Source organism: Columba livia, chromosome 1 (genome assembly GCF_036013475.1).
Source record: "Columba livia isolate bColLiv1 breed racing homer chromosome 1, bColLiv1.pat.W.v2, whole genome shotgun sequence".
Classification (NCBI taxonomy): domain Eukaryota; kingdom Metazoa; phylum Chordata; class Aves; order Columbiformes; family Columbidae; genus Columba; species Columba livia.
Window position 1 is genome coordinate 193645887 of NC_088602.1, and position 15580 is coordinate 193661466.

Consider the following 15580-nt stretch of genomic DNA (forward strand, 5'->3'; position numbering starts at 1 on the left):
AAAAGGGATGAGCAAGAGTAGAGGTCTTCTGTGTATGCCCTCGAGGAAGGATGCTAGAGGAGAGACTGAAACTTTCAAAGAAATACTCTGAAGCAAGTGGATGGAAATTACACTTTCCCACTCCACCTCAACTGAGAGTACAATGAAGTCTGAAGGGCTTTCCTCCTTATCCTACTCCCCACAACCTGGACAGTTAACAAAAGGAAGCATCTACATATCCTTATTTCCTTACATAGTTGTACAAACAAGGACTCAGTTTGTCATTAAACTGCAAGAGCTTTCAGCCTAGGACTGTATGATAGTTGCTTATGAAGCACCTTGCATGCCTATGTTATTGTAGAAATAATACAACAGTAAGACATAAGCAAAACAAATAGTGCAAATAAAAAATACAGTCATACCTGAAGCTTATTCATGGTATGAAAATGCCAGATTTAATGCCATAAACCTTTTTTTCCTCTTGCAGTATGACCTCAGCCCTTAACAGCAGGGAAAACCCAACTCCTTTGCATCACCTTAAATAGGTAGCTTTCTAAAGTTCTGTCTTCAGAGAGGGTATTTTCTCTGAATCAGCCATGTGCAAAGTATTCCGAAAGAGGCATATAAAAATGCCTAGCATTAACTACTCTCTTCCAGGTGCTGGATGTAGTAGCGATATTCATGTTGTCACTAATTTAGCAATCAATTTTAACATTTTCTAGGAGTCTTCTGACACATCATCTATCATCACAGATATTAAATCTAAGGTAAGTTAAAAATAAAGTGGTATATAGCTTTAAAATGACATTTCTAACCATATTATAGTGTTTCCTGATTCACTTTTATGAAATGTATTATCTGTTTATGGTTCTGTGTGCTATATGAGATTATTGAGGGTGTTGGGGGAGAAGTACTCCTTGACCATGCTGCTTTCACATAGTGAGAGAAGTATGATTTAGCCATGGTTTTATCTCACCCATTGATGGATGGCAGGGGTATTTACAAAGGCTTGTCTCTCCATGTTCTCTCGTATTCACTGGAGACAAACACATTGCCCTGACAGAAGCCCACCTTCACACATGAATAGCTTTTAAAGTTCCTCTTTTTCCCTCTTCTGGGGATAACTGGAATGTAGGATGACAAGCAGAGGGGTAATATAAACATGTAACATTTTTTCCTTAAACTGCCTCTAATCAGTCAAGACAGTGGCTTTTCCAGAAGGCAATCTGAGCAGCTGACGGCCTGAAGTGTTTACACACATTACATTCAAGCAGAAAACCTACTCTACTAGTCATCCTGTTCTCTTCAGTCCTGTAGGAGAGAAAAAGAGAGCAGCTTTCAGAAGGCAATTCCAATATTGACACTATGTGACCTCTGACATGCCCATCTCACATCACTGTCTGCAGAGGGAGCCTACAGTGGCCAAACTCCTGAATTTAGGAATGTTAAGCTGACCTATTGCCTGAAGGTATCTAATGAGTGAGACTGCAATCAGACTGCTGTGGTTGTTCGTAGTGCTCTGCCGCAAGATATCAAGCACAGAAAACTCAAGTCAGTGATGCAGTGCATACTTATGCTAATGCATAATATGTTCCCTAGTATTTTGTCCAGTTCAATTTAAAATGTCTGTAGTAATTAGGCTTCTAGCCACTCCCTTAGAAAACTGTTCCACAATCTAATGTCACGTAACCTCCAAACATTTTTCTGTGCTGAAACTGCCATCAGAGCACGTACATGAAAGAGGATTAGACTACATGGGTGACTGCTTGGGAACGTCAAGGAACTAAAGGAAATGAAGCTGTTAGCATTGATGAACTAACGCGTCCAAGGAAACACCAGGAGGCTGAAGGTGTTGTCTTTCAGATGAAATGTGAAAGCATGGCACTAAGCATTAGAGGCAATTAAAGTTCTTTCAGCACTCTGCAACAGTACTAGTGTTAACCCCTGGTTTCTGGACACCCTCCAAATCACGTAATTAAATTCTGCTTTCCCAAATATTTCCCTGTTCTATCATTTAGAAAGACAGCCACCTCTTAACCTGAAATAGTGTATTGATGCCAGGTTTAACCTCAAAGAAGGATGCTTATGAGCGAAAAGTAATTTCAGTTTTGTCACTTTGTTACAGGTACAAGGCTTAGAAAAGTATGCTATCTTCAATTACATTTTATTCACACTTATTCTAGATCTATTTCCCTTATATATCCTAAGTGTTTCCTCTCAATCTGTGGTGCATAATCCTTCAGAATCTTGTAGAAAAAAAAATCTGCCAGTTTGTTACATAATTATTTGAACCTAATTCCTACATATTCCTGATTTATTACTCCATAAACATTTGTAGACCATGGCAAGAGATCTATAGATCTACTTGCTATTAGGAAGCAGTTAATCTGTACCAAAAAAATAATAAAAAGATACTTGGCCTGAGAATCCATAAACCCATACTGGGCCTGACTTTCAAGCTCTGACCAGTACTCACTCTTTGCTAGTTGACTGATGCAGAATGGATTATCCTGTGGAAAACATTAGCATTATGCAAAATCTTGGTCTGTAATATTTATGCCACATCTAGTCATAGAATCATAGAATATCTGAATTTGGAAGAGACAGATAAGGATCATCAAGCCAAACACCCTGCTCCTTGCAGCACTACCTAAAACTAAACCATATGCCTAAAGCATTGACCAGACACTCCTTGAACTCTGACAGGCTTGGTGCTGCGACCACTTCCCTGAGAAGCCTGTTCTAGTGACCAACCACCCTCTCAGTGAAGAACCTTTTCCTAGTGTCCAGTCTGAACTTCCCATGATGCAGGTTCATTCCATTTCCTTTTGTCCTATCGCTTGTCACCAGTGAAGATCAGCATCTGCCCCTCCACTGTGCCCTTGAGGAAGCTATGATGAGGTCACCCCTCAGCCTCCTCTTCTCCAAATTCAAGAAGCCAAGTGACCCCAGCCACCCCTCATGAATCTTGCCTTCAAGGACTTTCACCATCTTGGTCACCCTCCTCTGAACACAACCAAATAGTTTGATGTTCTTCTTATATTGAGGCTTCCAAAACTGCACACAGTACTCCAGGTAGGGCTGCAGTCATTTCAGTTTAGGTACCAAACACTTTATAACATCATGAAGCCCCTACCTATTGTTCTTGACAGAAATATTTCTTTAGGGTAGTTATCAATCTGCTTGCTACCTTCCTAAGCAGAGTTGTTTGTTTTTCATTGGTTGGTTGCTTTTTTGTCATGTCTTTGGCTATTCCTGTTCTGGATTCTCAGTCAGGAGGGGAAACCTAACATCTCCCTGTATTTCTTACAGACACACCAGTGCTGCCATGGATGCAGCAGCTACTCATATGTTCCTTACATATCGCTCACTTTCTCTCTTGGGGTTGAACAGTGGCATTTCTTCCCCAGCAACACTTCAATCTCTGACACTTGACATTCACAAGCAAAGCGAATATATGTATTTTATGTAAGCATATTTATAAGATTTTACCAAGTTTGTGATGCTATTTAGATAAAAGCTATTACTCGACTTGGAATGTCACAGGTTGTCCTTAACAGTTTGGAGCAAGAAGCAAAGCAACTGGAGTGAAAGTCAACTTCCTGTGCCTTTCTAAATGAAAAGTCACCCACAAGGTGGAAATTGTCATAATGTGGCAGTACCATGCATACAAGGGGAAGCTCATGAGTCACAGAAAGAATTTTACTTCCATTGTCAGTAACAGAAAATCTACAGTTTTGATGGGGTTGTCTAGAGGCAGCTGAATGGAAATAAAATGCTGTACATGCTTTGGTGCATCTGTAAGTACGGATTCAATTGTGACTGTGTATATGGGAGTTGGGATGAGGAAAGGGTGAAAGGATTTAGTATTTCATGTTGAAAGTCATGTTATTAAGTCATGTTGAAAACTCAATTGTATACTTATAGTGCTGGCAAAAGCATAGCTGCTACCCTTCCCTCACTGCCTATGCAAAGGAATATAGTTAAGGGTACATTTCTTTTTTTTCTTCTAAAATTATTTCCAGGTAGGAGTAAATGGAAATTATTAATATTCTAAGGTACAGAATAAGACAAGAACTCAATGGCTATTTCATAAAAGAGCATACACAGTGTTTGGAACACTGCAGGTACATCATAACAAAAAACTACCAAGAGACTGAGAAGGCTCAAGCAGCTATGCTAAAACTGAAAGTAAGGGTATATAAGTGATGACCAAAATATTATTTTTCTGTTCCTTGAAAGAGATTCTAATATTGCAGGGCATTATTACATCCTATCAGTAACATAAGCAGCATTAAATCTGACCCCTAGTTATCAACTTGTAGGATTGTTTAAAAGCACTGATTATATATATTAAAAACAAAACAAAAAACAAAAAAACAAAAGAAACAAACAAACAAACAAAAAAAACCAACAAAAAACAAAACAAAGCAAAACCCTGCAACAATAACAAACCTGCTTTATTCTTTAGAAATTAAAATAATGATCACCGTGAGAACATTCCCAGGCAATATTAAACCATTACATGCTAATTTCTGTACTATTTCATGTGGCCTCTCACTCATAAGTGGTCTTAAGTACCTACAAATTAGGGGGTTAACTTTCAGGGCTGCTAGACATCTCCTAGACAGAGAAGGTCTTCTGCACACACTGGTCACTCAATGAGTTTAACTGTTTAGTGTACGTGAATCACCAAAAATTTAAGAAAACTCTAACCTTTTCTGTGATTCTGCAACTGAAATGTTAATATTGACAGTGTTTTTGATACCCGGGCTTTCTATGCGAATAAAGGAAAAACAAAAAATGGATTATATTGTCTTTCAGAACACAGGGAACCAGCAGAATTTTGTTAAGGCAATTTTTCCAAAATGTGCATTAGAGGAAAAATATTCTCGAGTTTATAGTAACCGTTACTCTTTCCAGTCTCTCAGGAAGAATAGCAAGGCTAGTTGGATACATGTTCTAACCTTTTAAACTTCATAAGTACCTAGCAGAAAAGTCAATTGTTTTGTTACCACCATAATGTAACTAATACCATTTGTCAAGGGTCAGATAGAATCATAAAATCATAGGAAAGTTTGGATTGGAAAAGACCTTAGAAGTCATCTAGTTCCAACTCCCTTGCCACAGGCTGTGATATCTTTCACTAGACTAGGTTGCTCAAAACCCTGTCAACCCTTGCCTTGAACAGTTCCACCACACCTGTCACACCACCTTCATTGTAGAAAATTTCTTCCCTATGTCCAACTGAAATTTACCCTCTTTTAGTTTTAAACCATTGTCCTTTGTCCTGACACTACAGGCCTTGGTAAAAAAAGTTTTTATCTGTCTTTCTTATAAGCTCCCTTTATATATTCAAAGGCCCCAGTAAGGTCACACCACAGCCTTCTCCAGGATGGACAACCCCAACCCTCTCAGCCTGTGTCCACAGAAGAATTGCTCCAGCCCTCTGATAATTTTCATGCCCAAATAGTCCCACTCTCCTACTAGACTTAAATCTTCCACACTATACAGCACCTCACCTCTGGTCCAGCAAAATGTCTAGATAGTATTGTCTCCTTTTAATTTCATATCCCACTTTGTCTTTTGGATTGTTTTAAATTGCCATATCTTCAATGCAACAAAGTTAAATGTATAATATTTACAACGAGGAAACATTTGCAAATATCTGCAGTAAAACCAGGATAAAATAATATAAATAGCACATTAACAAACATAAAATATTTTAAATGTAAAAGCTAAAATTCTCATTACTGAAAACTACTTTTGTCCTCTTTTTGTTGTTGTTATTGCTGGGTTTTTCCTCCCTAAGTGTGGATAAGATATCTTAGAATGATTAAGCTCTCCAGGTATTAGGCAGTTTTGTCTCAAGTGCATGACCTAGGATTCTATTAATGACCAGTTCTGACCCTACACCTCCCTAGACTCCTTGAGGTAATGAGAAAAGCAGGGAATTATTGATCAGAACTAAAGTAGCTTCCTTGTGGATCCTGAGTTTCTGTGTTAAACAAAATCAATCAATGCCAACTGAAAAGCATGTTAATCATAAAGTATGAACAAATGATAGCAACTAAGATTCTATAGAAAACTGTTACAATGCTTGCAAAATAAGTAAGACTTTATAAAAACTTTAAAAAGTAAAAAATAACACAAATCAAAACCAATCCAAAACAACAACAAAAAAACACAAAACACAACAACAACAAACACACACACACAAAAAAAAAAAAAACCACAAAAAAAACCCAAAACCAAAACAACCAAAATAAACCAAAACAAAAACACACTGCAAAACCAAAGACTTTGTTTACAGCATAAATTCTCTGAACATGTTGAATTCAGTTACCTGAGATCCAGTTATTCCAAAGTTAGGAATTTTGGATATCAGGATCCCTGTCCTGGGATTTCTCATAGCACTTTGTGGACACAAAAGTAACCAGAACTCAAATCCAGAGCATGAGAATCTTCTAATCACAGAATTCAGGTAAGAAAATTAAAGATTGCCAGCCTAATTTTCTCAAGCAATTAAACCACTTCTCTCATACCACTTTTCCTCTCATCAACTGTTTCTATTTTCTGGAGAAAATTGCTGTTTATTTTCGAGCTATAAATACATATTGGACAGAATTACTGAAATCTATTGAACATTTAAATGTTCATCCCACTCTTCTCAGGTTAATATACTTGTATTCTATAAAATGCTTTGGCATAACAAATTTTATGTTCAGATAGATGCAATTCTTGTGAAAGAATGAAAACCATGGGTGCACATGTACACACGCTATTATCAAATACTTTCTGTCACTTGCTTTAAAACAAATTTAAATCAGCAAAGGTACTGGACAAAAATAGAGAATAATTGTTATCTTCCAGTCTCTCACAGGCTCCAGCTTAGAAAACTGATGAAGCTTGACTGACACACAGGGAAATTACTCTGGTGATAAACCAGATGCTATGTTGAAATATAATATCTTATCAAAGTAATGCAACTGAGGTCATTGCTATGGAATTTGATCTCAAAAAAGAGACTAGGGAATGCTAGTTGTAAATAATACTACTATAAGTAAAAGTGCGGCAAACTACTGTCATAATATCACAAAACCTAGATTCATGAATAAAAATTGCATCACAACCAAACATACCAAATATACATTATGACTCTGTGGGTCTAGGAATGAAGCAATCAACACTAAATCAAGCTTGAAATCAGAGTGAATACTGATGTCATTTTTTCAGATTACATTAGCAATCTGCCATACTTAAAGAGTGCTAGAAAAAAATCAACTACATCAGCAGTCTCTATCACAGGGAAACATTTCATGAAAATCCCTATTCTTCACACTCAGCTCAGATCAAGCCCTAAACACTGCATTTTCATTTTTTAAGAATTCCAGTTTTATCTGCCTGACATATACTGTCTTTCATGTCTTAGAAAAAGTCCTTAGCTGATGTAGCAGTGGAAAGCGGAGTGGATTTTGGTAATCAGCTTGGGACTTACTCTAAGAGCTATGTTGACAAGTGCAATCTCAGACAATGCTTGTGAAGTTTAAGAGCCCTTAAATTACTCACTCTTTTTGCTGCAATAATTGACACTTGCATTTCAGAGCTCCAGGAAATACACAGCATAACTGAATATATTCTAAGGTGCTTCTCTCCATTAAACAGTGAACAAATGGAAGCCAGATCTAACATGACGTATTTCAAGGTTGTCAAAATCACTGGTTTTGTTACTGAATCTTCAAAACACTCTCTTGCCAGAAGCTGTAACACAATTGCTGGCTAAAGTTTTCTTGTTAGTAGGTTAGCAGGTCACACTCTACTTGCTTCCTTCACAAACGACTTCGTTTGTGAAGGTCTAAGGTCTAATTCTGCTACCTTTACTTGAAAAATAATCTCACTAAAATCCAGACTTTATAAAGAATAAGACTAAAAGAACAAAATCTTTGCAAAGCAAACTGGCACTAAAAAAAACACTGCCCAATGAGATTTTTTTTTTTTCTTTTTGATAGCAGGAATGAAATCTCAAATAGCAATTATTATGACATCAACTGCAATATATATAAAGAAATTTCACAAAAGCACGCTCTATGTCCTATTTAAGAAAGCTCAGAGAAGGATTTGTTTGTTTGGAAAACGGGATTCTTCATTGTAAATAAATGAAAATTGTTTGGTTGTTACATTCCTAAACCAGCAGTGTTTGACTTAATATTAGAGACAAAACTAGCTTTTCTCAGCCAGAAATTTATGTAGATTTCATATTCTCTCCAGAAGAAAGCTATGTTTGAAACACTTTATTCTAGAAATGAATATAAACAGTACAGAATAATTCAGTGCATTCCTCACTCAATTCCTCAAACTATGAACAGGGTAAATTCACAGATGGATACTTATCAGTCAATGGCCAATTTATCTGCCACCTTTATTTGCAAGAAGATTCGAGACAAGATAAAGTGCTTGTTTATTCTTTCCTATATAATTGTATTATTGGTATGTAAAACCATATTTTCAACTTAATTCATGAATAAAATCTACAGATCAAAGATTTGGCTTATGCCTTTTTTTAATTTGGGAGCTTGATAACAGTTGTAGGTATCATTAACTCTTTTGAGCTTTGCTTACAAAACATCCCTAGCAGCATCCAGGAAAGCAAAGCAGCACGTCCTACATGTTGTGCAGTTATCATTCTAACAGCTCAACATCCTAACTATAAACGTTTCACAAAATAACAAAGAATCATGTTATTAGAACTATGTAGAAAAGCTTTAAAAAATGAATAATAATACTTCAACATAGAAGTTAATAGGAAGCCCTGTTTTTCAATTGATGAACTTCCCGTTTATTTTTCAAATGTGGACTATTACATAAGGAATTGTATCTGGTTACACAATATCTAACCCTAGATCCTGTCATCAAGTTCGCTGTTTTCATGATCAAGAACACTGAAAGCAAAAGCAGAAATTGAAATAGACTTTCTTAATGAGTTCCAAATAAAATAATTAAGTAAATAAATAACTTATTACCTCAAACCTTCCATACTTTGAAACTTAGCTAATATAGCAATTGGAGGATGAGGTGTAGTCATGTATTCTTACTGACACATACATTCTAGCTATTTCTAGTCTCATCACCGCAGGTGTTTTAAGGCAAGGCAAAGAAACAGTGAGTACCAGTGAGTGCTACATTTGATTTATCTTAGGGACCTCACATAAGTTACTCTAAGAAGGTGCATTTTGCTCTCTATTGGGTATAAAGAACAACTAGAGTTACTAGGTTAGATAACTTTGGATAACCAAGATACAGCAAGCAAATGTCACCATAGGCCATAACTGACAGAGGAAAAATTGTGTTTAGTTCCCATCAGATTATGCAAAACTCATATTTTCCCTTAGAATGTTGTTGTTTTAAAAGGGGAAACGTGTTTAATTTTTTAATTGCTAACAAGTATTTTTATTAAAGTTACAACTATAAATGACACAATAAAATAATTCATTTCTTAAGCAATTATGTCTTACGATCTTATAATAAAACAGGAAAGAAGAGAATTACTGGATATAGTATCACATCATGAAAGAGACAGCTAAGAAACTATCTTACAGAGCACCAAAAACAGTGAAAGGAAAATACAAAAATAGAATGTTCATGTTGTTCTATATTTAGCCTTGTGGGTAGGCTCTGAAATCTCCTTTGAGCTGTCGTCTTTGATAATCACTGGTAAGACCAAATTCTGAGGCAACAGTAGGGTTTTCTCAGCAATATTTTTATCTGAGGACTCAAACCAGTCAGTATTCAAAAGAAATCTGTGAATTTTTTATAGTTCTATACATATAAGCATCTTCTTTTTACTTTTGCTAACTAAGCCTAGATCAAAACATACATTTTGGGGTCAACTATTTTCAATACATCTCAAATTTTGTTTTTAATATGAATGCTTGCTATTAGCCTTGCACTGGCACACCTGTCTTGAAGACTGTCTCACTGTTAATGTCTTATTTAGCTCTAAAACAAATTCATTTCTGTCAAAAAAATATTTTGAAGTTAAATATTTTCATACCACCCTGCAAGTCAGCAGTTTTCCAGCTATCACTGCATCTCCAGTGAATCATACAGAATCATCATCTTAAATGGAGAAGGAATGCTGGACTTTTGAGGTATATCCAAATAGTATACTCCAACTATAGCATCAGTGTTTTCTTCAATGGCATTAACTATCACACATGAGCTTCCCAGTGGTATGAAACCTTTGAAGCTCTCTTGCATATTTTTTTTTTAATGCTATAAGGAATAAAAACTAAGGGAAAAAATAATGCCATTTCACTGCTGGTCCTATCATCACATGCAAAATGTAACAGCACCATTCCTTTAACATTCAACTGTGTATCAAGCTAAAAGAAAAGTGAAAATTCCAATTAAAAAATTGTAACTGAAATATCTATACTATTAGTAATACTCTTTCAGGGAATTTCAATAGTATTACCATTGCTAGTTGAGGACACATGAAAATTTATTCTACAGAGCTTTTTTTTTTTATTATTTCTTTTCATGATACACTACCAGTTTACACCACTCTCGTATTGGCAGAAACTGATTGAATAGATCTTTGCTTCTTACCATCAACACAGGCTGGCCTTGCTCTTGTGGTACCGGCAATCTGTCCTTTTTTACATGCACAGCGAGCTGTTTGTCGGGCTATAGTCCTTCGGGGCTGACTGCTATCTCTGTCCAAAGTAACAATCTCACATGTACCTGCAGCCAGTTGACCTGGAAAAAGAACCAGCAACAGGTACCAGAGTCACTGAATGCGCTCCAGGCAATCTATTACAGCCGAACAGAGTCACAGCCTATGTCATAGCAGACACTCCACAACGAATGGGCAGCCAGCTGATGGATAGAATAAAACCAAGATGACATACAATTTTTCCTTGTGGTGGACATATGAAAACCCTGCAAACAGGTTCTGTCAGAAAATTATTATTGTTCCATAAAAGCCAGAGAGCTGAGGTCACATGGGTTACCTTTAACTTATGTTGGCTAAGTAAAGGAACAATCTGCTTTTACAGAAATGAAATTTAAACGGTGTGCTCTTTATGTACTTTCAGAGAGAAATTATAAAGTATATAGAAAAAAAAACCCAACTTTCCCACATGTCCATTAATATAATAAAGTCTTAACTGCTTTTAGTGTTGGTTCTGAAAGAAAAAATCTTTCCAAGTGTGCCCATTTTAACCACATTGTCAGTCATTTGGCTCTTCATCAAAACTGAAAGATAATTATTTTCCACCTGACACGCATCTGAAGTTGCTGGTCTTTTTTCTTTTACTAAATTTACTATGTAACCATCACAAAAATAACAGTAAAATTACACTGCCCCATTAGCTCAGTAACTTTGTTTTTATTGACTTCTCCAATGTATGTGGCTCTTCCTCAATACTAAGGAAATCCACACCATCTCATTCCACATTTGGACCATGCTAAGAGAGGCAAAACAAGAAGCTGCAAAAGTATTTTTTTAATGAAGAATATTAGTCTGAAATAAATGTTATACGTTTAAAATATGCACTTCCTCCGGTGCAACCAATACTATGCTATTACTATACCAAAATACTACCTTTTACAAGCAAGAAAGATATGTTATTGAATTTCAATGCATAGTAAGACTGAAAAAGTCCCAGTTATCACTTTGTGTTACATATAATTTCTGGATTTTATGGTACAGTAGTAAAAAAAGTTTCTATGGGATTTTGTCTTTGTAGGCAATCAATTATAAACCTTCAAATAAATATGTGCAAAAATATATCTGCTAATCACATACTTACTATATTTTGTTTTCAAAAAAAAAAAAAGAAGATTGGAACAAATGCAATATTGTAGTTCTAAAAATGTTATGCAGCTTAAATAATATTCATAGTAAATTATATTCATGCTGTTGAAATAGTGAAAAGAATAGAGACAAAAAGCAGAAATTTTAAATCTATATTAACACCAAAATTGTGGAAAAAAAAAAAAAAAACGAAACCAGAAATACAGATGAATAGTATTTAATTCAAGTCTAAAAGTGTAATGATATTTCTGTGTACTGCATTTTTTCCATTCAGAATACAAGTTTACCCAGCATATTCTTCTCAGAACCAGCTTACAATGCTTCCTATTGTGTGGATACTGGCTTGAAACTGTCAGAAAAGCAAAATACTGTAGGCTGTCAACAGCATTGTGACTGGTTCATTGCTAAGCCATCTAAATTTTGGTGCTGTGACTCCCACACTGCAGTGAATTACAACACGGTAAAACTGAGGATCTCAAAGGTTAACACAGAACAAGGTATTCTACAAATTCATGCAAATATATGACATGTATGCAAGCAATATACAGTAGGCATTTATAAATACAGATATGATAGTCACAACAGTGAACACCATCACCAGGGTGCTGGCAACTAAACTAGTGAGCTATGGTCAATCCTGGGTTTCTACTCTTTTCCACCCACTCTGTTAATAAAAACATCTTCAGATAAACATACTGATGAGAGGATTTTCACCCTATTATGTGTTGGGTTTTTATTTCATTTCCTCTGAAATCTTGGATTAGAAAGCAAAGGTTTGGCAAGAAAGATAGTGGCACATGATTTTCCAGATAAGCACAAGGGAAATCCAGCTACACTGAAACATCTTGAACTGAAAAAAAAACATTATTTTCTCCCCGATTTCTAATACATTTCATTCTGGGTTGCAGGAGATGCATTGCTCCCAAGGAATACAGCTGTCTTAGTAGATCATGTAAAAAAGACATAATCAGAAGTGTGTTTAGATCCTGACCCCTTAGGCATTTGAACATCACGATTACAGCCCTGCATTCAGAATAGAAATTGAATGGAAACCAAAGAAAAAGTGGAAGCACAAATATTATATGTGTAAGTGTGCCTGCAAGTATGGGTTGCCATACTTTCCACTGTCTGTAAGTCTTCATACTATTGTTGCTTTCATTAAAAGATATTGTAAATCATATAATCTAGATGAATCATTATAAAACCCCATTTCAGAGGAAAGGAACCAGTTTTACAGCACAGTGAAGGTGAATAAGGACTATACTCAGAAAAAGAGCAATGAGGCTCTTTGTCAAGAGAATTTGTGAAAGCAAAAAGCTTTCCAGGGAGCGCGAGTGGTGACAATAAGAATGCGTATAGAAGTTCTTTTCTGCCTTTGGACCTGTCCGGTTTTAGTTCTGCATAGGTTCATTTTGAGCCAGCTGAGTTTGTTGTTTTTGTTTTGTTTTGTTTTGTTGTTTGTTTGGTTGGTTTTTAATTTTATTTTATTTATTGTTTTTAGCTGTTTATTTTGTTTAGAGATGACAGTTTCTTCCAGGCATAGTGACCTCATTTTTTGCTGAACTTTGAAAACTAGGATACCTAAATGAGAGCAACTGCTATACAAAGATAATGTCATACTGCCTTTCAAGGAATTTTGTACAGCTATTAAAAATAAGGGAAAAATGAAAAGATTTTCCAAACATTTCATAAAATTGTTTTTTGCTTGGTTCATTGGGGGTTTTTTTTGTTTGTTTTGTGGTTTGTTTTTTGTTTTAAAGACCATTTTTCTGTTGCCATTCTTGCTTCTACAGCAGAAGACAAATAAAAATTATTGTAAAGCTGCAGCAGCTCTTAGCACATATATGACACAAATACTTTCTGGTCATTGTATCGCAGGGTGCAAAGTATATAAGTATATTGAGCACTGTAACATAGTGTACATCCACTGTTACTTGGCTTTAGATGGCTGTAAAGCATGAAAAGTATTAGTTAAGGTTATGGAGGTACATCTCCAGAGAGAGAGTCATCCTGTTGTAAAGCATGTCCTCTATGTCTCTCATTAAGTAGAGGGTAAGTCTTCAGGAGTACCTCACTTAGAAAACATGTAGGCTACTGCTGCTTTTTAACAATTTAATGTAAAAAGTAAGGTACAAAATGATGAAACAAAAGGAATACAGTTCTTGTAAGTACAGAGTTTCAAGAATTAGGATACCTTTCATTTTCAGGGAAGTTAACATAGTGACCTCTTTTGATGATATAAATGAAAAAAGGTCATTCATCTGTGAGCCTCTGAACACTCCCCACTTCACTCCTAAGCACAGAGAGGAAATCTCAATGCATCAACAGGTAGAGTTTCATGGGAGCTTTTCCAGTGAAGAGATTAAGAGCCACAGTCTATGGAACAGTTACAAAGACTCCGTATTTTTAGCAGATCATATTTATGTGCTTGCAGCACAAAAAACAATTCGCTGCTGTCCAAGCTGAATGAAATAATCTTGAGAAAAAGAAAAAAAGGCAAACATCATCAGAAAATGTTGGTTCATTCTTGTCTGAAAGTTTTTCTTCCACTAAAACAATGTCATCTTTTATTATTTTATGAATGAAGCAAAAACATTATTTCAGAGTCACCATCAACCAGTTTACCAAGCAAATGAGTACTTCCTCGTTGTTATTGTTTTAATATTAATTAAATACATATATAAATATATCATATTTTATAAATATTTATTTTATCATTTTAGTAATTAAGACCTCACAGGATGTTATTTGATTTTGTGTTGTCACCATCTGCTTACTAAACAGAGAAATGGCTCAGGTTTTTTAATTTTCTTCTGTAATGTTGTTCCACATTCTTAAAATGTCAGTTGATATGTCCTTCTTCTCTCATACCACAAGCCCACATGCTTCTAGGTGGAATTCTTTAGGGAAACAGGAAATGTACCCGATTCTGAACTAAAATTATAAAATACTAAAAAACCCCCACAAATTAAAATTCCAAATACAACAGGATTAGACTTTTGGCTTCTAGCTTGCACCCATGGGCTTGTTGACAGTAACAGCATACTCAGCATCTATTATGCTTTTTTCTGAATGAAGTTGCATTGTGATAAGTTCTGAAACTGCACTCTGCAAGACTTTCATGGAAGTTTGTGGGATCAGTGAGTTTATGTATACATATTTAGCTAAAGGCACAGGAAGTATCTCAAGGTAAAATTATTATATTTTTAAAAGTTCTTTAGTCTTACGTTCTTGAAAGAAAAGAGTTATTGAAAAGTTTAAAAGTAAACAGCTTTTTTAATGTGTACTACTACGAGTCCTCTGTCAACTACATACCATTGCTAAAAGAACAAAGCTTTTCACAGATCTGTATTGTCTGTCATAGATAAAACCCTCAAATAGTAAATATTTTTGTATTACATGGGGTGTAGCTGGGATAATATTTTAATTTCCTGTGGAGGAAAGCATTTCTGTACTCTAACAGAAAAGAAAATCTGCCTAATCCACATTGATTACAGCAAGCAAGTTACAGATATTATGAGTTTTTAATTTATGCATGCTGAAAAGCTGAAGACTTTCTCTCAAATTCATTTAAATTAACAAAAGCAGATTATGAACTCATGGTATTTTTGGGCACAATGAAAATAAAACTTGATCTAAATATACGGGTCCTTCCAGGATTTTAGATTTCATCCTGATCCAGAAAATCTACTTCTGAATTGTACATGCAGGCTTACATTATAGTTTCAGCGAACAATTTTTCTATGCATCACTAATTTGATGCCTAGCAACACAAGCTCTTTT

The 15580-nt window shown here is 35.5% G+C and overlaps 1 protein-coding gene across 12 annotated transcripts in view; it reads right to left on the bottom strand.

The window, feature by feature from the left end:
* TAFA5 (TAFA chemokine like family member 5) overlaps positions 1–15580 on the bottom strand; it is a 402443-nt gene that overhangs the window by 168763 nt on the left and 218100 nt on the right. For all 12 annotated transcript variants that reach the window (XR_010469610.1, XR_010469605.1, XR_010469604.1 and 9 more), the window contains one exon: positions 10588–10737. Coding sequence is in view for 4 of the 12 variants with exons in the window: in XM_021284162.2 (XP_021139837.1) it covers positions 10588–10737 (150 nt within the window). In the remaining 8 variants the exon portion in view is untranslated. The remainder of the gene's footprint in view (positions 1–10587; positions 10738–15580) is intronic.